Genomic DNA, 26,111 nt, shown 5'->3' on the forward strand with positions numbered 1-26,111 from the left:
AAGCACCTTTGAGAACTTTTTAAAAATGCTACGCATCCTGTTCCAATGAACAACTAAAGTCATCAATACAAGTTGCAAGTTTATTGTTTGATTTTCTGCCATAGGGTGTAAAATACTTGTTTTTATTTTCGTAATTTGTTGTTGGTATCTCAAACATCTGAAAGCTTTAAATCTTATTGCTAAGTATATGAAAAATCGCACGAACATCTTTATAAATATAAAATAATCATTTAAGTATTTTTTGAGAAATTAAAAAAAAAATGTCAAAAACTAAAGTGTCTCTTCCATTATTGTAGGGCAGTGTGTGTATATATATATACATAGTCTCAAATTAAAGCTATTATATCTAAGTTTTTATTTGGATAATATGTACATGCAATTACAAAAAAACAGCATTTTAACAACCTCTGCATCAATTGAAAAAATAAATCTTGAGTCATTAAATTCTTAAAGAAATTGGATTATCTTTTTTAAAGAGTACAATACTAACAAAATGCTTAAAGTGAAAAAAATTGCTAGAAACATGGATAAAAGATTACTGCAGATCATTTAGCATACTTAAAATAAGTTTGCAACTCCATGATTAACTCCTTCAGGACTGGCCGAAGTAGAGAGGTTCCCTAGGATACTAATACCAAAGTACCGTTCATATGATCTTGGGTCGCTAGAGCCAGACAGGCTCGAAGCCGTCGCCCGTGAAGGAAAGACTCCTGAAGGTGTTAATAGTAACCAGATGCTTAATCATGTTTGGTTTGAAAACAGCAATGGAGATTTTAAAATATGAACAGTAATTCTTCATTTACTTAAAAGTAAAATTTTTTATTTTTCAGAAATCTTCAAATGTGGTTTGTCGACATACAATTTGAGCATGAATATGATACACCAAACTAAATATAAGATCCTATTTAGAAATTAATTTTTCTAATTATAAAATTAGTTTTTCTATTGGATCAATTCAGGAAAAGAAATATAATTTGTCTAAATAGGCTGCATCAGTCAGCAGTTACAAAAAATTCCACGGTGGTTGGCAACATTACATAAAAAGTCACGATTAAAAACTTTTGAAGGCAAATTCTTTGATAATTTAAACAAGCCATATATGGATATCTAAAAATAGATAGAAGCTGCTATCTAAAAAATAATTCCCATTTAATAAATTAGTTCACTAAAGGCTCACTCAGCGAGGAAAATGGATTTAAACTAAAAATTTAGATAGTTATCGCTAAGTTGGGTATTTGAGTACCCGGCTCAAAAACTTACATAATAGAGGATACATTTCTTCTAAATATACGTTCTAAGTACTATGTTGTTTCAAAATTCATTATAGAGTTCACTTTTGAAATGAAATAAATTAGCTGGTTAAAGGAAACATCTCTCACAGTTTGTTTTCCACAAAATATTGGAATCTTCACAACAAAAAAAAAATAAAGTTAGAAATCCAGAAGAATTAATTTTTTTCATGTTGCATGGTATGCATATACAGATCGGTTGTTGGTGAGTATTTCCAGTCTTTTCTGCACAGCATCTCGATCTGCAGAAAGAAGAGAAAAAAACTTATTAAGTTAGACAAAATGAAAGCAATTTTTATAACAATAACCAGAAAATATTATTTTATCAGGCTGCATAGCCAGATTTTTCAACAAAAAACAAGCACTTTTTAAGCTCACAAAAATATTTTTAATCATTTCTCCCCAAGAAAAAAAAAATTATAATAAGGATCTGTGCAGCAATAAAAATGAATTTTTTCTATAGTGTAAAATTCTTAGTTTATAAACAGTGTATCCGCACGGATTTGTAGCGCCACCTAGTATAATTTGTAACACAGAGAGAGAAAGAGTGTGTGTGGAAGGAGAGCTGTAACGAGCTACAAAAAAGCTCTCTTCCAAATAATAATAAATAAATATTGTGAATTTACAGTCCGCTTATTTTCTGTTTATTGAGCGAGTTCATATTTACCTGAGCGTCGACAAACAGATTTATTAGATTATATTTTTTAAGTCAGATTTATCAACAAAAAATAAGCACCTTTCAAGTGCTTTACACAAAAAATATTTTTAATCACTTTCCAAAAAAAAAATCATGATAAAGATCTGTGCAGTGATAAAAAAGAATTTTTTTTATTGTTTAAAGTTCTCATTTTATTAACATAAAATTAATAAAATTCAAAAAGATTTAAAAAAACTTTGCATAATCATGACAAAACAACTGGTTTCTGATAAATATTTCAGAGAAAACTGCAAAAATCATGCTTTTATTTGTAATTTAAAATGGCAATCGATACGGCAAAGAAAAAAATTTCTTTTTAATTATAATAAGGAAATAATCTCTTTTAATCATAATCAATCTCTTTAATCATAATAAGGAAAAAAAATCACAATAAAGATTTATGCAGTGATAAAAAAGAATTTTTTTTTATTGTTTAAAGTTCTTATTTTATTAACATAAAATCAACAAAATTAAAAAAGATTTTAGAAAACTTAATCTAATCGTGATAAAAACAACTGGTTTTTGATAAATATTGCAGAGAAAATTGTGAAACTCATGCTTTTATTGTAATTTAAAATGACATCCGGTACGGCAAGAAAAAAAAATCTCTTTTTAAAAGATAGAAAATTAAGCACTTTTTACAAACAGCAAACAAAAAAAGCACCTTTAAGAGCTTTTAAAAAACGTAAATAAAAAATAAGCATGTTTAAGCACTTTTTAAAAACGCTATGCACCCTGTTGATGTTGACTCACTAAAATATTTTTGCAACAGAAAATGTTACTTAAATTTAGATAAGGCAAACTCTTTAAAACCAGCAAATTATTTGCATAAGAGCTTTTTAAAAATAAATCTTTTTTCTTATATTTTTCAATACAATGCGAAAATACAATTTAATAAAAAAAATCTTGAGTATTATGTTCAACACAGCTCCTTTTAAACAGTAATTAGGTAACACCTAAATTAAATTTTAATGAAAATCCCTTAAATCAACAATATCTATATTCAACAATAATGTATATAAAAATCAAAAATAATGTATATCTATATATATAATATACATTCTCGATATCTCAAAGGTGAAGGGACATAAATAAGCTCAGAATTAAATATATTCTAAAAAGTCGAAAAGTATATTTTAAAACATTATTCTTAAAAGTAGAGTCATGAATCATAAGAATAACTACTAATAAATTTGTATGTAATGATAGTTGACAGTACGTTTAGGTACAACAATGATAATTTTATTTCAAAAGCAAGATAAAAATAATTATGCATTAAATAGAAAATAATTGGTTTACAATAAACTCATATTGTGGTGCTTCCCAAAAAAAGTCATTTTCTGTTTTGAAAAAAAATTTGGCATAACAAGGTCTTGAGAACAATTTTGCCATAAGAATTCAAATTAACATTAAGAGGATATATAATGACAGGAGGAAAAAGATTTTTTGAGACATAACAAGATTTTCCAGATATCGAGAGTATATATAAGTTATTGTGAATGACCGAAATTGCAGTGTTTTAAACAAAAAATTAACACAAGTGGTAAATTTATAAAAGAACGAAAAACAAATGAAAAAGAAATAAAAAGATGGAGGAAAAAAATTAAACTCCCATTCTGACAATGTCAACTTGCAAACTCAAGAGCTCACAAGGTAGATTAGGTCGGTTAAAGATACGCTCGTTTTATAAGAATGATTTATTTAATCTTGAGTGCATGACATTAATAAGAGTTCAAAATAATCATAATTTAATTATGCTAGAATGAATTTTTAAACTGAAGTGTAGAATTACAATTTATTTTTTTCGCTCATTTTAGCTTACAATAAAATACTTACATTTATGTAGAAGTTCTTTATCACTGAGATCATTAACTTGTTGTCCTAAACTGTGAAGTAAAATTTGTGCCGTCTGATAGCGATGGAAGCTCTGTCAAAATAAATAAATAAATGAAATAAAAAAAACATTTATATTGTGAAAATAAATTGCTTTACAAACTCATGTTTTCATGGTTAAATTTTAAGCAAAAAAATGGATTAAATAAAATTTATAATTTACAAGACAAGTAATTGGGAAGACAAGACAAGTAACTTCAAGAAGACCTTATATCCACACATGTGACCTATGATGTCAGCGCCAGCTAATCTTTATCAGCAAAATGGCGTATTAAAATTGAGCTAAGTTTCCCTACATAAGTTAGAATATTAATTAACGATAAGTTAATTAAATACAGAGGAATATCGTACATCAGTGCTTCCCAAAGTGTGGTACGCGTATCCTCAGGGGTACGGGAGCAGTTTAGTGGGGTACATGTTCTTATGCGAAATATCTTGCAACAAACGAAAATTTCCAAAAATTTTAAAAACAAAGCTAGCCATGAAAATTTACGATTACGTATATTTCTATTTGCTATTTTTTGCAGAGTTAACAGTTAATAATTAGTGGTGTCAACAGCCAGTTGTTATTTTTAACTTTTGTGCAATTTTTTCATAGTAAAAAATGTATTCATTTTTTAATTAGTGGTAGACAGCGTTACGAAAAAATTTAGAAATGGTACACAAAAGTCATAAGTTGGGAAACACTGTCTTACATCAAATCAGGTGAAATGTAATTCTTTCTCTTCTACTTCTTTTATTTAACTTTGACATATTATTTATCTCAGTATTTTATTAAAACCGTGACATTTTTTTGTTTTGTGTACTTCAATGCATAATTAGTTTATGTACCACATGGCTTCCTGTCTTTGCATTAAGTCTCTGTGTAAATACATAGTGAAAGAACTGAAATCTTTGTGAAAGAATTTAGAGTGTGTCACTTAGCATCCCCTTGCCATGGCAACTAACTGTGGGAGGCTTTCTTCTCCATGTAAGTTAGTTCCATGAAAAAGTTCTCCAGGAAGGCAAATTTTGCCCAATACTTCATCCAGGAGTTCCCTTGTCTCTTGGATTGGGCATGAAATGACAAGGCTATGGAGTTGAAAATTAAAAGTCGTTAACCCAGAATTGGGTCGGCTGTTCAACGACGAAAAAAATTACACACGAAAAACTTTTTTTCGATCAACTAGTGAAGAGTTAAGAATAGCATTCTAGATTAATTTGACTTCTTTCAGTAGTCAACATATAAGATCATACAAGGTGGTCAGGTTTTGTTATATGAGATAAATTAGGTTCATAATAATAGATGTTGTGAGGAGAGGAGTATTCGACATTGTCAACCTTTATCTATGAAAAGGTACCCCAACATAGAATTGAGTTAACATGTCTTAGATATTAATGAATTGGAATTGTATTTTTGTAGTGGTAGATACACTACAGTATTCCCCCACTAGAATTTTCTCTGTGATAGAATTCAATGAATGAATACCAGTAGTTGATTCATTGCAGTTTTGTGACAAGCCGGGAGAGCTTTATTAAGATCACCATACTTTTTGTGTGCTGATCACGAGAGCTGTATTAAGTTCACGGTCATGATCGCTCCTGTGTTGCCTTTAGCAGTCAAGTGTACACAGGCCGATGTTGTGTGTGATCGAGATTGAGTAGCAACAGAGCAAGGAAGTGGTCACAGTTACAAGTAGCAAATCAACTGTTCAATGGGGACTATCCATTGAAGTAGGCGTGTTCACATTTCATCCGAAGGTCAGAAATGTGTGGATAGTAGTTATCAACAATGTAAAACTTAATCTATGAAAAGGTACCCCAACATAGAATCGAATTAACATGTTTTAAATACAGGGTATCTGCTACTTTTTAGATTTTCAAATTCATGACTTGCTATGACTAATTCCAAGAATTTTTCACGACTTAACGAAGTTACTATTTTCTCCGACAAAAACAATGAATTTAAAAAAGCATTATAATAACATTAATTGCAATGAGAGGTATAACCAAAACTGTTACACTCTGCATCTTCATATTTATAGATTTTAAATTTAAAAAACAGAGTAAAGAAAGAGTTGAAGCAATAAAATAGCTGAAAAAAATACAAAAGCAAATAATTGTTTTTTTTTTTTTACTTCAGAATTATATTCGAAACATGCTTTTCTTGTTCATTAGAAGGGAAAGAAATACTCCTGATTTTCTTGTTCTCATTTTGGAATAAAAAAAATTCCCCCATGACTAGCTTGCTTCAGCTAGAATTTGAAATGGATAAAATTCTAAAAAATAAATAAAAAATGATAAAAATTCTGAAATCGCAGAAGTTTAAAAGATATATCGCTCTATATATGCTTTTTCTTTTATTTTTTGAAAGAACACCATTATTTTTAAAGAACATGATAAAACATTTTATATTTTAATAAAATATGACTGTGAGTAGGGATTTTGTTACTTAGATATTCGGGACACCATGAAAATGGGGTAGGAGAGGGTAAATTCCCTCCTAAAAATTAGATTTTACGACAACATAAAGCCATGACTTTCCATGATCTTTTAATAAAAAAATAGTTAAGATCATGACAAATTTTATTCAATACCAAAATTCATGACTTTCCAGTTGCACAGATGTTCTGTTCATAATAATAGAGGTCAACTTTAGACATGTTGCACCATAAATATTTTTTTTATTAAAAACTGTTAAGAACAAATTTGAAACGATTAAGGGTTTACCTCTTTAGGCTCTCCAAAAAGCTCTTCCAAGGCAGCAGATTGACACTGTAATTAAAATAATAAGAAAAATTTATAATTATGTGCATGCATCCACATACACGCATAATACATCAAAAAAAAAAAAAAAGCCTTCATTTATTTTTAAGTAATTGTTGGCAATAAGTAGAAAGTAAATATAGTTTTTTATTTTATGTTTTACAAAAATCACAAAAAATGAGGGAAAAACAGGAAGAATTTTTTTTTAGCTATCTGCGACAAAACTCTCTAGTACTAATATCTTTCTGCAAGATACTTTTTTAAAAATAACTTACTAATTTAAAAAAGCAAAAACGCTGTGTAACAAAACAAAAAAAAAAAAAACTATAATTTTTTTAAAAATTGAACATGTCATAATTTTTTATTCTAATATTATGGGTGATATTCTCACATTCTGTTGGGGGTTGGCGGAGCTCACAAGTTATTTTCTTCTTTACATTTTGTAAATTGTTCGAGCAATTGCCAAAAAAAAGACAGATGAAATCGCGCGAATCGGACTTCACATGTTTCGTTTGGACAATAAGTTGTTGTAATAAAAAATATTGTACAAAAATATCAGATTCAAAAACTAGAAATCGATAGCAATAACTGCTAAAAATTCGATAGAATTATTGCCTTAAAAAGTAAATACTCAAATGCATTATTCGATTTTTCAACATTGTTTGAAATATATAGGGAAAATATAAAATCCACATGAAAATCAATAAATGACGAAAATACAATCGAAATATTACATCGATTTACGATACTATCTGAGTAAATTGAGCACGTCACAGTGATAATCTAAATGCATGATTCAAATATTAAGTGTAACTTTCCAAAGAAAAGAAATATTTTTTTCTTTTTTTAAAAAAAACTTTTTGAAAGAAAAATTTTTTTGCAAGAACTCTAACTTTCTGTGACAATGTAGTTGCGATTCTGCAACGAGGGTAGGTAGATATCTTATTTATATTGCACTAGAGCTGCACAATGGGCTATTGGTGACAGTCTGGGAAACATCCCTGAGAATGATCCGAAGATATGCAATTGCAATTTTAATCCTCTGCTGAGGGGGTAGCTCCCCTGCTTTGGTAGCTGACGACATGAGTGCAAAGTAGAGCACTTTACTGTCAAACAGTTTTAAAGAGGACCGATACCACACACTCTCGGTTTCTACACAAGCTGATCAAAGTGGTCACCCCACCCGTTTACTGACCGCAGGCAGTGATGACTTTGGTGTTCTATAGGGAACCGTGTCCTTACGATCAGTCCACTGCGGGACGAGGGAGAAATAGAAAACCAATTAAATTGAAAATGGTATTACTTTACTTTTAAAAGAAGGGTAAATTCAAGATAATAAATAAATAAATTTTATGGATAAAATCATTTAAAAACCAAAATATAACAGTAACCATATTCAAGCACAATTAAGTTACACAAATATTTAGGGGATTTTTTACAATCAATTCAATGAAACAAATCAGTATGTATTGTAGATATAGATTGTCTGTGTGATTTATTTGTGACAGTAAATTCATAAATTTAAACATGATACTATGAATACAGCTGTTTACTAAGCATATACACTTTTTTTATTCTTCTTCTTAAAAAAACAAGCCATATGATTGCTATAACTTTCTCTTAGAAAATAAAAGAATAAATGCATAACTCATTTACCAAAATCAGAATGCTTATTTTTAAAATTTTTTACAGTTAGCATGGAAGCTGTCATAAAATCTGACTATTTTCCCGAATAATAAACTGATTTCTTTCCATATGATTTGATGATAAAATACTATATGGCAGGAAAAGTCTTATCAGAAATTTACAAGAACAGCTGGATAGTTAAAGAAACATTACATACATAAAGAAATGTAAATACTTTTAAATCAATAGGGATACCTTAACAATGTGACGGCTGTGCATAACAATAAATATCGTGGATAAGATAATTATCAACAATGATAATATCGTCCTGATTATACAAAAATATAGTTATCTGTAGCATTATTGAAATCAATTTTTTTAACAATATAAATCAAACATGAAAATATCAGTGTTAATTTAACTATTAACTACAATAAATAAATGCATTAATTATCGACCCGGATACCATTTATATCGTGAAATTTAATTTTCCAAGAAATCTATTATTGTTTGTTAAAATTTCAAAATTACTAAGAGATTTTTTTAAAGTTATGATGATTGTTAAACACAATTAAAAGATAAAAATTATTGAAAAATAAGAGATAAATATAAATCTGAAAAAAAAAAATTAAGATTTCCCCACTTTATTTACTAAATGCTTTATAGAATGAGAACCTTAAAATATAAATTAGTCATTGAGTTTCCTAAAAACATTAATCTAAAATCAAATGAGATATTCTCTCTCTTTTATTGAAATTAAAGGGCTTCGCAAACTGAATAAAATTTTGTACATCTGAGCTCGAAAAAGATGCATTCACCATTTGAATGAAAAACTTTTAATTTCACAAATATATTTTAAATACAATTTTTTAAAACTGAATTTAAAGAAGGGCCACTCACCATTTGAATAGCATACTTGTAAAGTATTTGGTCTGCCGTGATGCTAGAGGCAGCTGGATCAACACCCACAGATTGCAAGAGGCCAGGAGTATTTAAACTCTTGCACATACTCAAGCAGAAATGGTAATTTTCTTTCATCAAATGCAAAACTAAAAAAAGAGAAAAAAACCTCAATCATGTAGTCTAAAAAAAAAACTAAGCCAAAAAAGTAATTTTAAAATGAACAAACTTTACCATTTCGTACTGAGGTAGAAGGCTGTAATTTTCCACTTTTCACTTCTTGCTGTGAGAGTTGAAAAGCTGAAGAAATTAATTGCAAAGCTTTCATGTACAGCAACAGCTGAACAGCCTTTCTACATCCTTCGCTCATCGCTTGATCCGTATCCTGCTGGGGAAAAAGCATATGATAAAGCCAAGTTCAGACAGCATTTCATACATGGTATAGGGATGCACCAACTGCAAGGAATCCTCGAGGGAAAGATTTTTATTTTATTTTATAACTGCCGTTGAACAGCAGTTCCAATTCTTTGGTTTTACGAATACTAATGTTCAACTCCATAGCTTTGTAATTTTGAACCCATTGCAGAAGAGAAGGAAACTTCTGGATCAAGTATTGGGCAAAATTTGCCTTCGTGGAGGACTTTTTGATGGAACTAACTTACATGGAGAGGAAAACCTCACATGGTTAGCCTGAGAGTAAGGGGACTCAACTCATGATCCCTCTACCACAGAGGATATAGTGGATAAGCATAAAATTAAAAATAGAGTTTGGAGCTATTTAAAAACCCTATCATTATTACTATAAAATCATTTTGCCCCACGAACAGAAAAATATTGAATATGCGCTGCAGACCATGAAAAAAAATAACAAATAAAATAAATGAATAAAAAAAAACATCCGGCAATAAAGTTAAACATTTTAATGGTCTTGTATTACAGTAGATTTTATTTGTTTAAAATAACTCATATACCAAAAATTAACCAAAAATTACCCTTTACTAAAAATTGTACTGGTCATTTTTAGTTTCCTCCAAAATAAACAAATTTCTTCAGAAAGAAATCTTTACTTGGCATGCGCATAAAACTGGAAAATGCATAAAAGAGAGAGTCTAATCGCCCTAAAAGTTTTAATTAAAATAAATTGAATCATTGGTTTATTTTAATTTAAATTAGTTGTATGAGATGGATAAGCAGTTTCAGGAGTTGTTCAATGCATAAATGAAACATTCTAGTAATCGAAGCAATTATCTTCATTATCACAGTTGACCAGACAGCCCAATGTGGGCCAATGCCTTCCTCTGAAGATTTCTCCATAGCAGGGGTCTATTTAGAAGTCCCTTCACAAAATATCTCTTCATAAAAATGGACCCTTCACAAATTTGTTTATGGTCATTATTGTTCTGTTAATCGAGTAAACTTTTCTCAGGGGGGGAGGGGGAGAAAGACAGTTTGAGACAAATTAAGTTTCCTTAAGTCTAAATTCCCCCAAAAAATATTTCTACTTTTACAAACATCGTGTGCGCATTCTTATTAATATTTAATCATAATTTTTATTTTTGTAAATAAATAATTTATCAATTTATATTTATTCATAAAACTAATTAATTGAATATTGTGTAACTAAAAATTAATTTCTGGCAATTTTTTAAATAAAATATTATAAATTTAAGAATTGCTTAAGTTTATTTAATGCGTAACACGTTAAAAGTGATACATTATTAAGTTGGGTTATTTAAAATATATATGTCAAATTTAAATTATTAAAAATGTGAGTTTTGTTTCCATTATTCGTCAGAAATGAATATTCTGTGTTGTGCAGTATAGGCTAAATACCCAATATTTGTATGTTGCATCTCTTATTTAGTAGCAGCGATTGTTGAGCAGAATCTTGTATCTATTTACAATTTAAAAGCTTCTTGAAAAGGTTTTAAGAAATTTTTGCAATAACAAAACCCTATTTGCACAAATTCACAAAAGCAGCACTTTGGTTGAGAGAATGTGACTTAACGCTAATTTTATACCCACAAATTATGAATAGTTTTTTCACAATTTTACAAAAATAGGACCTCTCACAAAATGTGTGGACAGACTCCTGCGTAATGACTTTCGATTTATCTTTCATCTCCAGATCTTTACATTAATTGCAAGAAAATCAGACTCCACCGAGTCAGCCCATCTCAACATTGGTCTTCCCCGCTTTCTTGTTCCAGTGGGTTTAAAAAGCAGCCTGTTTTATTGTATTGTCATCACTCATTCGAATCGCGTGGATCATCCAATTCATTCTATTTATTCTTATCTATTTAATAATATTGGGTTGTTTATAAATCTTGTACAGTTCAAAGTTCAATCTCCTTTTCCAGTTATTGTTTTCATTTACACCAATAACTGCCGCAAAATCTTTCTCTCAAATATTGCGATACAATTTTCCTCCAATTTTTTTATTGTTCAAGCTACAGATGCCAAGACTGGCCTGATAGGAGTTTTGTAGATTGAGAACTTTGTTTTTCTAGAAAGAAGATGATTTAATAAATCTTCTCAGCCCATAGACAGTCCTATTTAAAATAAAAATAAATAAAAATAAAAACGACTCTATCTTAGAGTCGTTTTTATTTTCAGGACTCATTCTGTTGTTAATAGTAATAATTGATCCTAAGTTAGTAAAACTCCTTACTGTTTCAAATCTATAAGAATCTATTTTAACATAGGGGTCTGGGACTCTGTTTCTTGAGAATAACATATATTTCATTTTCTCTACATTTATGACTAAGCCCATTTGTCTTGCAACCACCTCAATCAAAACAATTATATGGTTTACATAAAACAATACATAGTACACAAGCAACTGTATCCAATGTCAACTAATTTCAATACTTACATCTGTTCTTGCAATTGAACTGGATAAAGCAGAAGATAAAGGTGAGCTTCTAGTTTTGGCTAATTCTAATATGCACTTTACTAATGCTGATACAAAATTAAGTTTGGCCAAAGTGTCATTGTGTTCTTTCTATAAAAAAATCATTTAATATAAATTATGTCTTCGAAAAATTATGTAATAAAACAAACAAAATATATTAAATAATAAGAGAGAAATATTAGTTTTAGCAAAATTTAAGCATTTCATAAAAGCAGGAAAAAGTTTAAAGACGAAATTGTATTACATTCTTTCCCCACAAAAAAATTAAAGTTAAACATGAAAATCATTATTTTATTAAAGATACGACGACGTCACTTTTCTCTGAAATTTGTTTCTTGCAAAGCTTATCAAAACTTAAATAATAACAAAAGATATTAGATAAATTGGCTATTTATCTATTTATTATTATTTTTTTAATAGTAAAGGCAGGGTATCTGCTACATTTTAGATCTTCAAACCCATGACTTAAGGAATTTATTATTTCCCCCGACAAAAACACAACAATAAATTTAAAAAGTATTATAATAACATTAATCACATTAAATTTAAAAAACAGAGTAAAGAAAAAGTTGAAGCAATAAAATAGCTGAAAAAAATACAAAAGGAAAATAATTAATTTTTCTTTTTTTTCTGCAGAATTATATTCTAAAGATACTTTTCTTGTTCATCGGAGAGGAAAGAAATACTCCTGATTTATCTGTTCTCATTTCGGAATAAAAAAANAAATAATAATAAAAATTTTGAAATCACAGACGTTTAAAAGATAATTCGCTCTAGAAATGATATTTTTTCTTTAATTTTTTTTAAAGAACATCATAATTTTTAAATAACAGGATAAAAACATTTAATATTTTAATAAAATATGACTGTGAGTGGGGATTTCGTTAGAAATTAAAATATTCGGAACACCATGAAATTGGATGCGTGTGTGTGGGGGGGAGTACATTTCATTTTAAAAATTAGATTTTTCGGCAACCTAAATCCATGACTTTCCTTGATTTTTTTTAAAAAATAAAAATTAATTAAAATCATGACATTTCATGACAAATTTTGTTCAACACTGAAATTCATGACTTTCCATGNAAAATACAAAAGTTCGAAAAAAAAAACGCTTTCTAAATTAAAATACAATATGAACCAAACTTGTTCTTTAACGAATAGTAGTAAAAACAGTAGTAAAGTGTTCATATGGCTAGTATGGCTCTTTTCCAAAATGCATTTTTTATTAAAAGAAAAATGTTGTTCTGAACCTATCCAAAATATAAAGTGATTTAACATTTTAACTTACTAGAACGTTAAAACTATGAGAACCCTGAGTCTGTTTCTTTGCAATGAGACGGTTCCATCTGGGGTTAATCGGAGACAATGATACATTACAAACATTAAAAAATTTATGTCACTACCTTCGGGGAGCCTATTTTTTTTTAAATAAATAAAATTTTAATGTAGCACAGATATTTTTAATTAGGGGTATAAACCAAGGGATTTAAATTCAGTTTCAGTGAAATGGGCAGCCCAGTATCATTTGATCCACAGACCAGTACCGGTCCGAGGATCGGGGGTTGGGGAACACTGCTGTAAAGGATTGATGAACTTTAACCCAGGGATTGTAAACGTTTCAAATAATGGAGTTGCTTCTGCTTAGGCGCCTAAACAAATAAAAACTGTGGAGTTTATTGCAGGATTGCCACTCAAATCTGTAAAACAAATTCCCTGTGTTTTCCCTGTACGTATTATACACAATATATTAAGAGGAAAAACACAATCACTGTGATCTTGTGTGAACTGTATTGGGTAAACTATATCAGTTGTAATTGCTGAAAAAACTTAAGAGAACAAATAATATTTAAAAAAAATTAATAAAGTCACTTTCTACTTAGGTCAATAAAGAGAATTTTTATTTTAGTTACTTTTCAATGAATAAAAAAAAATTTTTCTCCTATATAAAACTAAAATTAATGAATTAAAATTTAATGAACGAATTAATCGAAAAAACTGCATTAACGTCATCCACTCGAAGTTTAAAAAAATGTATTTGAAGCTGAGTGGATGAATAAAAAGTATTTTAATAACGGTTTGAACAAGATATAGGGAGAGTGTGAATTGAAAAAAAGAACACACTTAAATTAAATAATGAGACAGCAAATGAAACAGATTAGCATAGCTGAAATATCATCCTTAAAAATCCCTCCCATATATCGCATATAGAGTGGTCACCATTTTTTAAAAGACAAAATTATGAAACAAAATTCTCTGTTATTTTAGGTGACTCTTAAATTTCTGTGAATTATCCTCTGGAGCGGCAACCCTGTCTAAACAACTTGTTTTCTAAAGATATACAAAAAATATTTTGTGTACCTCAAGCAGAGTCTCTTCAGGTAGTTCTGGTATGAAGAGGCCTTCCAAGCTTGAAGGAGAAACACTGTGGGGAAAGTAGTGGCACGTAGGAGACGAATCACTGTACGCGCCTGTGTAGGAATTGCGTCGAATTCTTCCGGGGGAGCTCTGGCCTCCACAACAACAATGGTGTTGGCAGCTGGGAGTATATTTCTGCTGCTGAACATTAAATGCCAGCAAAGATGGAAGTGGAGGGCTAGGAGAAGCTAAAGAAAGAATTCAAACAATAAAAAACTTGGAGGAAAATTTATGCTATTTTGTGGTGACAGATGAAAACAGGTTAACAAAGATTATATTAATTAAATAGTTTTATAGTGAAGCTCTCTAAAGGGAATCTACACAAAACAAGAATGCATTGCTTTTTTACAGTAGAGATTATTTTCTATGACTTTATTTTATTTAATAACCTTCGTTAAACAGTCGACCCAATTTTGAGTTCACGGCTACCGATGCTAAACGTCCTTGTAATTTTGAATCCAATCCAGAAGACAAGGGACCTTCTGAACCAAGTATTGGGAGGAAGTTGCTTTAGTGGCGGACTTTTCTATGGAACTAATCTGCATTTGAGTTACATGGGGAGGAAAACCACGAAAACCTCACACGGTAAGCCTGGCGGCAAGGGAACTCTAACCCATGATATCTCCACCACTGAGAATATTTCACGTCGGCACAGTAGTTGGTGTGAGCCAGGTGCAAAATTCCTATTGACTAGCCATCGCTGGAATTTGATCCTGGTTCACCTCATTGGAAGGCAAATGCTCTATCCGATTTGATGTTTTTATGATTAATAAATAATATTATTCATAGTTTAAATATTGATTAAAGGCTAAGTTGTACAGAAAGGGCATCTAATCAACTCGAAAGTAGACTAGAACTATAAATCTATTACTACTATTATATTTATTAAGATTGAATATTTTAATGAGTAAATACTTTTCTTAAGCGAAATATATTATGCAACATAATATGATTTTTTCAAAATATAGTATTATTTTTACGCAAATGTAATAATGAAGTTGCAGGTCATTAAAACAATTTTTACAGATAAATTTTTTTTCTCCAGATATATTCATATATAAGCGAATTTAAAATATATACTTTAAATTTTAATGAATCAATCTTATGCTTTCTTTAAATATATATAAGGTTTGTTCCTTCATTAACCCTCCTGGCGTTTCCCCTCTCTCTTAGTTTCTTACTACAAGCGGCAGACACATTTTAGAAAGATGCCACGAAAAGTGTCGAGGGTCGGACAAAAGGTATACTTTCCCCTTNTATAACGGGCTTGACGCCAGGAGGGTTAATTGCACTATATCTAATAGAGCCCACATTTAGTAGAGAATCTATTCGATGTATCGAATAGAACATAAAACAGAGGAGTTTGTTTCAAACATCTTTGCACACCACTGATTAAATGAAACATGAAATGAGTATTTGTCAAAAATATTTTCTTACTTTTAACACTATCAAGGACGGTGGAACCGAGGGGGGGGGGCTAGGGGACTTAAGCCCCCTCATATTTTATAGATTATAAGATACAGCTCCTTCTAAGATGACAATTTTTCGCTCAATATTTGTGTAAATAAATTTACATGAATGAAGTTTAGATAATGAAGTTCAAAATCTAAAGAAAACATGGAAAAATTACAGAATAATGAAAAAAAAAGAAAGAAATATATAATTCTTCATCAGCTCACACGATTATACCCGCAAAAAGGAGAGCTTTCTAATATTATATCAATATAACCAAAGCAAAATATATCAATACAACAGTGTGAGGAGCACTCAAAAAATACATATATTTCCCCCCTCTTTTTTCATTATTCTGTCATTTTTCTCTCTCCATGTTTTCTCTACATTTTGAGCTTATTTTCTGAGTTCTATAAACTTGCAGCTTGTGCACAGTAAATAAAACTTATTGATTTTTTTCGTTTTTCTCTTTTTGTATTTGTTGTGCTATACATATACACACACGAATACAGGGTGGGAGAGAGCCCCACACTCATGAGGTGCTTTCACCATCACTGAATACTTCTTTGGGTAGGCAATGATATAGAATCTTTCATTATCAGTTAGAATGAACAGAGTAAGATATTATATTTAAATTAAGTATAACAGCTTACTACCTCATTAAGAGTTTTTTAAAAAAATTCTTTCCTTCACATGAAGTTTGTGAATATCGATTTGAATTGATTGAAGGCACTTAAGGGGAGAAAAAACTTGCAAATTCACTTATTTTTAAAAAGTATAATTTATTAAGAAAACAGTTAAAGGCACAACATTTTGAAATTATCCAATACTCAAAACATCAAATGTCTTTCCCCCCGGAAAATTAAAGACCAAAAATCAACTAGTTTTCACACTACAATTAATAACTTTTAAAGTTTGATAGAAACCTTTTCAGAATAAAAATCTGATAAATTAATCTAGAGAAAAAAAATTTGTTAAAAGCATAGAATATTTTTTTAGTATTTAATGGAAGTATCAGTTTTTAAAAAGAAAACAAAAAAAAAACTGATACTTTTATTAAATGCAGTCACACTTTCTTTTATAAGGAAAAAAAAACATACCTCCATTACTACTTAAGGCAAAATGACCCATGAAAAGACTAGTATCACTTAGAAGATTAGTATCAGAATAAAAATATGACAAAATAAATTAAGAGAAAAAAAGTTTTAACTTGTTCAAAGCATAAATTATTTTTTTAGTATTTAATGGAAGTATCAGTTTTTTTCATTTTTATTAAAGGCAGTGACGCTTTCTTTTATATGGAAGAAAAAACCCTACCTCCATTACCACTTAAGGCAAAATGACCCATAAGAAGATTAGTATCACTTAGTCTGCCTGAACTACCCGACCTCTGGATGAAATTTAAGCCTTCAGCTTCAGGTATTCTTCCACCTGCAATAATTCATTTGTATTTTATTACAGTATTATATTACATTTTAAGATGCTTTTATAATAACTGTCAATATTGAGAAATGATGTCGGAATGAATAATAACAGGACTAAAATAGTGTGCACATTGTTAGTCTTTAATCGCTTCCCTAACCGATTTTTTTAAATTACATTAATAAATACAAGGAACTAACATAAAACATAACACACAAGTTCTAAGTTGAAATTTAAATTTTTTATGTATAAAAAACATTTAACATCAGTTTATTATCCTGATTTATCTCAAGCAAATGAAAAAAGTTTAACTTCTGTCCGAGTAAAAACATGATAAAATGAAGCATACTAACAAATTCTGCTACGCCGAGTTTTCTCAGGGCAATAAATATCTGCAATTTATACATATCTGAATTAACTCGGGATAATCAACATTTCACTCATATCAATATTTATTTTAACCCACTGACGGTTCTGCACGTAAAAAGTCGCATTTTAACCTGCAGTCTTCTCTGCATAGCAAAACCGGTTTTCCCATGTTAACTGATAGGGGAACTGTGTGTAGGGGAGAAACATTCTCCCAATTTTGACCATTTCCTTAACCGCCAGTGGGTTAAATCAGGGTGCGTAGCCAAATTTTATAACAAAAAATAAGCACCTTTAAGTTCTTTTTAAGCACTAATTTAGCATTTTTAAGCACTATATACATCAACAAAATAATTTCTAAAGACTTTACGTGATCATGATAAAATAACTAGTTTCTGACAAAGAACTCTTTTCTTGATTATATTAGTCATTATAAAAAGATAAGAGGTTTTTCGGTTCGAAATCAGAGGGAATTTGCAGCAGAGTTACACATGAGAGTGCAATAATCTCACCGAACTCAATTCAATTGACACACATAGGGACTAAATGTTTCATCAAGCATGTAATAGGATTGGTGCTTTCATACGCTACGGACCAACCAAAGGTAAGCCTAAATGCATTGTGTTTCAATGAATTGTGAAAACTTTGAATAAAACAATGTGAAAACCACTCTTTTGCATAGTACGTGGCAAAAATCGACATGGTAAAGAAAAAGAAAAAAATCTCTTTTTCGAAAAGTGAAAATTAAGCATTTTTAAAAACACCCAATGAAAAAAGCACTTTTAAGGGCTTTTAAATTACGAAAGTTGAAAATAAGCACCTTTAAGCACTTTTTAAAAACGCTACGCACCCTGTAAATTTTAAACATGAAATTGCTTGCAAATTCGGAAACAGATACATTTCAGCAGGGCAGTGAGTGCTGCTGATTTTTTTCCCTTTTGAAAAAAAAAAAAAAAAAAAAAAAAAAAAAAGAAATAGAAAAAATTATTGAGAGGCAAAACAAGAAAATAACTTTTGATTCCTATACAATTACTCATTTTGCTCCAGATCATTAACGTTAGTAACAAACTTTGTTTGTAAAATCTGCAGATAAGTAAGTTTAAAAAATTTGATTTTTAAAAATTCTAAAAAAAAATTTTTTTAATGGAAATTTTGAAACAAGAATAATTTAAAAAATAATGATCAATTTACAAAAACTCTAGTTAACTGTTTGTAGGGTATTTATACTGTTCCTTAACCGCTTCCCTGATTGTCCAGAGTTAACTCTGGTATACATAAATTACAAATATTTACTATCCCGAAAGCAGAATTTGTAAGCACGTTTTGTTTAATCACATTTTTACTTGACTGGAAGCAAAAAACGATTTTTCAGATTATGAAGATGTGAACATATACAAAGACTAATATTTTAACTTTTTTCTTCGCCCGAGATGACTCAGGATAGTAACTGATGGTAAATTAAATGCCTTATACACATAAAAAAATTTAAATTTCAACTTAAAACTGGTGTATTATGTTACGGTTTAGTTCCTTGTATTTATTAATGAAATAAAAAAAAAATATGATTTTTTTCCAAAAATAATTGCTAAAGGGAGCGATTAAATTCTCATTATTCCATTAATTTAAAAGTGTATAAAACTGTTAATTAAAAAAAATTAATCAATTTATATAATTTTGTTAGCATTATATGTGAAAATTTTGCTGTACACAATGTTATGTTAAGTTTAAATTTACAATAATAACCATTGCTTGACAGTGCTTAAGTTTCAGACATAAGAGGATTTATGAAGTTTGTGCTGCAGATTGATTTGACAAGTTCTGCAACCAAGCTTGCAAGCACTGCTCCCCAAATAAAACACCTGGAGATGTAACAGTATATACTGGACCGTAACAGTTCAAATACAGTGAAACCTCTCGGGAGCGATCACTCTCCGCTCCACAGTTGATCGTTCTCATAGGTTACCTAAATTGACTTCAAAACTTTTATTGAAGGTTGATGATTTTTTGTAAACGATTTTAATTGCAGTCAGTGAAATTTTCTTGAGACGGAAATACCACTTCTGTTGGAGTAGTGAAAAGACGAATCGATGAACTAAATTTAGCATCCATAAAAATGATCCCAACTGATAAAATTATGTGTAGAAACAAATTTACCAAATATGAATGATAAAGCTATTTAAAAGAGACAATTATGTTTTTTGTCTAAGCTTGCATTTCATTTCATATCATAAAAATCAGTAAGCTTTAAAAGATGAGAAGAGGTGTGTTTGTTTGCGATGCTTGTTTTATCTAAAATAACTTTCAACTCTAAAAGTTAAACCATTAATAACATTGTCTATAGAGCACTCTGACTGTAGCATGAAGTTTTATTGTGAAAGAGAGCTCGCTAAATAAGAGTCTCATGCAAACAGTTTGAATTTACTTTAATCCACTTATTTGTTTTGTTAAATTTTCTGTTTTGCTATTTTTTAGTGTTTCCTTATTTAACCTTTTTCGTATTTGGTACAGAGGTTTGCCCAGTCGCTGGGAGAGGTTTTAATGGCCTCTTTTAAAGGTTTTCTTGAATCTACGGTAGAATTGAATTTTGAATCTATTATCTATATATTTCTTGAATCTATCACAAAATCTATGGAAAAAGTTCAGTGCCTCCCAAAAGTGGTCGTAAATAGATAAGGCCGATACATAGAGGTGGTCTTTCCGGGAGGTTTCACTGTAGTTGCATAAAACAGGCTTTAGCATGCAAAAAGGAAGAAAAAATAAATAAAATATTGAAAATAATTTACAACACATTGAAATTAGCTATTTTAAATACATTATTCAAGAAACGCAATGGAATGAAGATAATAGAATGTTGATAAACAAAGTTTAAATTAAATAAGATTATATAACCACACAGAAGTAATACTATTGATTTAAACATGAAGGACTCACATAGCAAAATTAACTATAGTTTGATGATAATAGAATGTTGGAATGAAGATAATAGAATGTTGATAAACAAAGTTTAAATTAAATAAGATTATATAACCACACAGAAGTAATACTATTGATTTAAACATGAAGGACTCACATAGCAAAATTAACTATAGTTTGATGGACACAACTATAACTTTATTAAATTTGATTGGTAAATATCCTCCTTAAAACCACATTGAAAAATTTTATTTGTGAGCAACTGATCTCAATTTTAATCAATCCATGATTTTAAAGTTTTTTTCAGCAGTCAGAAAAATTACTACATAGAAAATGTAGTTAACTACAATTACTTTTTTTTTTTTAAAAAAATGCAGTGATTATGAACTACTTTTGAAATGAAGTAACTACTTAACTACATAATGGAGATGAATTTTTTTTGGAGGATTCAATTTATACACATGTTCAAAATGATAAAAAAAAGCTTATATTGAAAGAAAAGAATTAGTAAAAATTGATTTAGAATAATAAATGAGCTAATTCATTCTTTACAGACGTTTTCTTTTGACTTTTTATATCACTCTTGACAATGAATATTTTTATTTCAAGTTTATGTGAATTTGTTGTCTATTTAAATCTTTATTTAAGTAAAAAAAAAAGTAATAAATAATGTGGATATTCTCTTTGCAACCATTAATGGACTTTATTTGAAATATTTGCTCCTAACTAAAGTTTTTTTACTTTTAATTTTTTATTTTGTTACATCATTCAGTACACTACTTTTTCAAAAAGTAGAGAATTCCACAACCAACATATGAAAAAGAAATTAGAGTCTACAGCTACTGGTAGAGCATTACTCCCATCTCTGGCTTTTTTTTCTATTAATTTTTATACAATATCTAAAAGTTTATAATAGAAAATTCATGATAGAGTTTCTATTCCACAACAGCAGTAAAATATAACAAAAAATAAGGTCTAAAAACAATTAAAAAAAGAAAGCAATGAAAAAATAGGAATATCATGGACTTGAGATAAAATTATAATAACTTAAACTATAACTAAGCTGAAGTTATAAAAACCTAAATTATCAGTGTAATAAATCAATATTTAAATAAGAAAAAATTTTGTTAACAAAAAAAAAAAAAGAATTTTTTTTTGTTTAAACAAAATATGAATGAAGTGAATCTTTTACATGAGAGGGATTAATATCGGAAACCAATTTATTTGTAGGACAAAAATTAGATGACTTTAAATAGGTTTCCATGATTTTATTTCTGTCCAGAATTCAAAATAAATAAATAAAAATTAATAATGTAATCATGAAACATTTGTAATTATAAATGTAATTATGAAGATAGTTAACAATAAAGTATGATAGAAAGTGAGTAAAAACTTCCAATTCTGATTAAAAATGAAATGTTTTAAAATAGGTAGATAAATTATATCAGGCAGCTATATTTTTACTTGAAAACAGTACATTTTCATATTTTTTAAAGCATGAAGTTGATAAATAATAATTGTACAAGAAGGCAAAAAGTAGTAGTAAATGTAAGTAGTAGGTTACAGTAAATAGAGAAATTATAAAAGACATTCCATTTTAACTTCAAAATAGGTTACTTTGACAGTTTTTAATGTATAAAGTTGACTCTCTAGAATTATTGTAAATTAATCATTAAGAACAATTTAAATTGAATAATCGTTCATTTTTTCTCGCTACTCTCTTATTTATAGTGACTTGTCCTTGAATTTATTGTCAAAGTCAGTGTAGTCTGGTGGAGTTCTCTCGATAATAGAATAGTACCGAAATAAAGAGTCGTGCCTACCCCAAAAGCGGCTCTAGGAGATATGTTTCTGGGATATTAACATCAACTGGCAAGGTACCAATTTCAGCAATTTTCATATCTAACAATTGACCAATCCTGATCAAATTCAAAGTGACCTTCTTTTTACACATATAACACTCAATGTGAGAGTATGGTGGAGTTTTCTTGATAGGAAGACAGTACTAATTTTAAGATGAGTTATGTTGACACAGTCATTTCCAAATTTATCTCTAGATATATAGTGATAAGTATTCAACCAGGAGATACTAGTTTAGAATTTAAATATCAGCTAACAGCAGAGCCAATTCTGCAATTTTATGTAACGAGTAATTTGGTGCAAAAACTTATGGATGACATAATATAGTTGGCCAATTATGTCTTATTAAAATAAAATAAATATATTCAGTTAATACATAAACGGAATGTTAATTGACACAAGAGAGAATGTAAATACTTGATCTCATTTCTCAAATAAATAAAAAAAAATTAGTAGAATGATGTTGGGGAAAAAAAAACTCATTGCATGTTTGGCCACACACTTTCTTGTATTAAATTTAAGAGTCCAAACTCAGACGGCGCCGAAAGTTGGCTTAATTCTTTTTCAAATGTACACAGCATTACTGAGTTCTGATTTTTTGTAAATTTCACATTTAAGAAGAAATTTTTTAGAAAAATGAGTAAAAGAATTATTCTTCCTTCATCAAGTTGTAATGAATATATTTCTAAGTATGTCTCTCTGCACTTCTGATTTTTTTTAAGTTTTTAAATTTTAAGACGTTAAAATCTTTTTCCAAGTAATATGCCATTCCGAAATGGATTCTTGGAAAATTTGGACTGGATTTATTGGAAAATTTATGAATAAATACAACACTGAAAATAAAAAAGATATATTTTTTATCTGCTTCGAAATATTTGATTTTGATCTCTTTTTTTTCCTTCTTTATTTTCCACATTCATCATTCAATTTTACATTTTCCTTTCATAATATTCCTAACAGTTTGATGAGTGAAGGCTCTCTTTTTTTTCAGATATGAGTAACTCTCGTTTTTGCTCAATGCTGTTTTGAAAAGTTTTAATAAATGTTAACATAGCTGCCAACTCTACTGGATTTTCCAGAAGACTACTGGATTTTGCCAATTTCTCCTGGTCTTACAGGTTTAATTAAAATTCTTCTGGTTTTAGTACATTTTAGAAATTTCCCTAAAATTAGTAAGTTTCCTAAAAAACTCCCTATTGAAATAGAAGTTTTGCACAGATTATTGCTTGCTTGCACGAATATTTAAATAAGTATTACTAATACAGTCACTGAATGTATTAGTAATACTAAATAAGTATCACTAATACATTCAAAACTTTTTTTGTTCTAAAAAGTTCAGTTTACTTTTATTCAAAACTCTCTTTTTAATTAAAAAAAATTCTTTAACTATCCTAGAAGAATTAAATGCCTATTAATATTCAAAATTATGAGTAAACATAATACAAAACGTTTTAAGTATGCTTAATGTCAAACATAACTGGAAAAAATTGTAATTTCTCTATTTTGATGACTATAAAAATCCCTAAAATTCCCTTTGTTTAAAATATTTAGTACATTATGCAACAATTATCACGGAATTCATGTTATTTTGTAAAATCTACTGGATTTATTCCTATCCATGTTAGCAGCTATGTGTTAATAATTTAAAGGTATTTGGCCCAATATGATATATTCAAATAAAAAATATTAGTTAAGAAATGTATATCAGATACATTAATGAAACATTAATAAAAATAACATAATCCACTTAAGTGCATTACTCAAATTAAAAAAAAAAATGTGTTGGAATGGTGTTGAAAAATATTGCATACTTGGCCAAACATCTCTTGTACTGAATTCAGGAAGAGTCATGGCTCTGCCCACTCCTGATATATTCCTGAAATCTAAACATCGGTTAGCAGAATGCTCAATTCTGCGATTTTCGCATCTCCTCATGTCCCTGCAGCTAACTGGTGAAACAGAAGTTGGGTAGGGGTTGCAATAATTGGTAGGAGGTGTTGACCCTGGAGATATGAATAGTGTAGTCAAAAGAATTTAAAAATTATAAATAAAATCATAAAAAAAAACAACAAAAGAAAAAAATACAAATAACGAGTAAAAATTAATCAGAATTCAACATTGTATTCTTTGTTTCTCAAAGGACTAAAAAAATAAAAAAACTGCTTTAATAAAAATAATAAAAAAAGGTGTTTCGATATAAGTGATACAGTATGAAGAAGTGAATATTTGAAATAAGTGAACAAAAGGGAAAAAAAATACAAGTAACGAGTAAAACTTAATCATGTGTTGGCATAGATAGATTGAAGCCCGCATTTCAGCTCTCTGAGATAAAAATTAACACGGTTGCCACTCAAATCTGGAAAAAAAATTCCATGTGTTCTCACTGTATATAATATATGCAATATAATAAGAGGAAAAACACAATCACCATGCTCTTCTGTGAGCTAACTTTATTTATTAGTTTTAATTGCTGGAAAAATAGCTGAACATACTTAAATAATGCTATAGTAAATGAAGTAGATTAGTAAAGCTGAAATATCATTCTTAAATATCTCATAGATTATGCTTTGAGCGGTCACAATTTTTTAAATAACAAAAATAAGAAACAACATTCCCTGTATTTTCACAGTTTGTAAAGAATAAAAGTCAAAATTCCCTGTTATTTTAGGTGACTTTTAAGTTCCCTGTATTTTCCCGTGGAGTGGAAACCCTGATTAACCATGTGAAATTTTCTGTGTGACTGTCTTCCAGATTGCGTTGGGGAACCCTGTGGCGTCGTTGCCGTATCGTTCATTATTTCTCGTTAATCGAACTGAAGTGGTCCCGATCTTCACAGTATAAATTCTGTGACGTGGAATTGATATTTACTTTTTACGTAATCTTCTTCAAACAGCTGTATTTAAAGAGAACAAGCTGGGGGTGTGGAATCTGTTGTGTTTGGTGTAAATAAATGTTCTCTTTGGATATGTAAACGAGTCTTATTTCCTGAAACCAGGATAATTCTAGAATTTGTGTCTAGATGAAACTACATGATACATGTTTCAACATTACATATTTGGAATGCATATCAGTTACTAAAATCCAAATATTTAAAAAAATGCCTTCTAACTTCTGTCTTCATTATATGCTATGCAACATGGTGTATAACAAAATTTATGTGTATTTTTTGTAATTTGAAAATATTTTTTTAAATAAAGTATTTACATTTTATTTATTATTTATTCATACCATTTCAACAAAAATTTAGAAAATCAAATATTTCTGTACATTTATATAAATTTTTAAAATTTAAAGAAATTAAAGGAATTTGTGGCCAACTTCGAGCTCTAAATGTACTAACAGATTAATTGAATCCAAAGTGAAAAGAATTCGTGAAAAATTCTGTGGTAAATTTGAGTGGTATTAACTTACATCTCTATATTTGTATTACACAATAAGCTAACCATAAAAACCTTTCAAAGAAGACTCATGGAAAATTGAAACATAACTTATGATTCATCAGCACAGAGAAAAATTCTCTTTAGGTAAATTGTTTCCAGCTGTGGTGAATTTGAGGGAAATCAGTAATACACTTACATGAGGAGTTATAATACATGAGGAGCAAACCACAAAACCTTTG

At 29.2% G+C, this 26,111-nt stretch overlaps 1 protein-coding gene across 5 annotated transcripts in view; it reads right to left on the reverse strand.

The window, feature by feature from the left end:
• Positions 1–331: 331 nt before the first annotated feature.
• LOC107451173 (serine/threonine-protein kinase unc-51-like protein Atg1) overlaps positions 332–26,111 on the reverse strand; it is a 67,188-nt gene continuing 41,408 nt past the window's right edge. For 2 of the 5 annotated variants that reach the window (XM_071185372.1, XM_071185370.1), the window contains exons 17-25: positions 24,304–24,495; positions 17,249–17,362; positions 14,423–14,667; positions 12,026–12,154; positions 9,385–9,535; positions 9,151–9,299; positions 6,589–6,633; positions 3,823–3,913; positions 332–1,531 (exon numbers count right to left, since the gene is read on the reverse strand). In XM_071185372.1, coding sequence (XP_071041473.1) covers positions 1,458–1,531; positions 3,823–3,913; positions 6,589–6,633; positions 9,151–9,299; positions 9,385–9,535; positions 12,026–12,154; positions 14,423–14,667; positions 17,249–17,362; positions 24,304–24,495 — 1,190 coding nt within the window. In that variant the 3' untranslated portion in view covers positions 332–1,457. Of the gene's footprint in view, positions 1,532–3,822; positions 3,914–6,588; positions 6,634–9,150; positions 9,300–9,384; positions 9,539–12,025; positions 12,155–14,422; positions 14,668–17,248; positions 17,363–24,303; positions 24,496–26,111 lie in introns of all 5 variants that reach the window. The other 3 variants (XM_071185371.1, XM_071185374.1, XM_071185373.1) reach the window with 3 other exon arrangements.

This window comes from Parasteatoda tepidariorum, chromosome 9 (assembly GCF_043381705.1).
Source record: "Parasteatoda tepidariorum isolate YZ-2023 chromosome 9, CAS_Ptep_4.0, whole genome shotgun sequence".
Taxonomy (NCBI): Eukaryota; Metazoa; Arthropoda; class Arachnida; order Araneae; family Theridiidae; genus Parasteatoda; species Parasteatoda tepidariorum.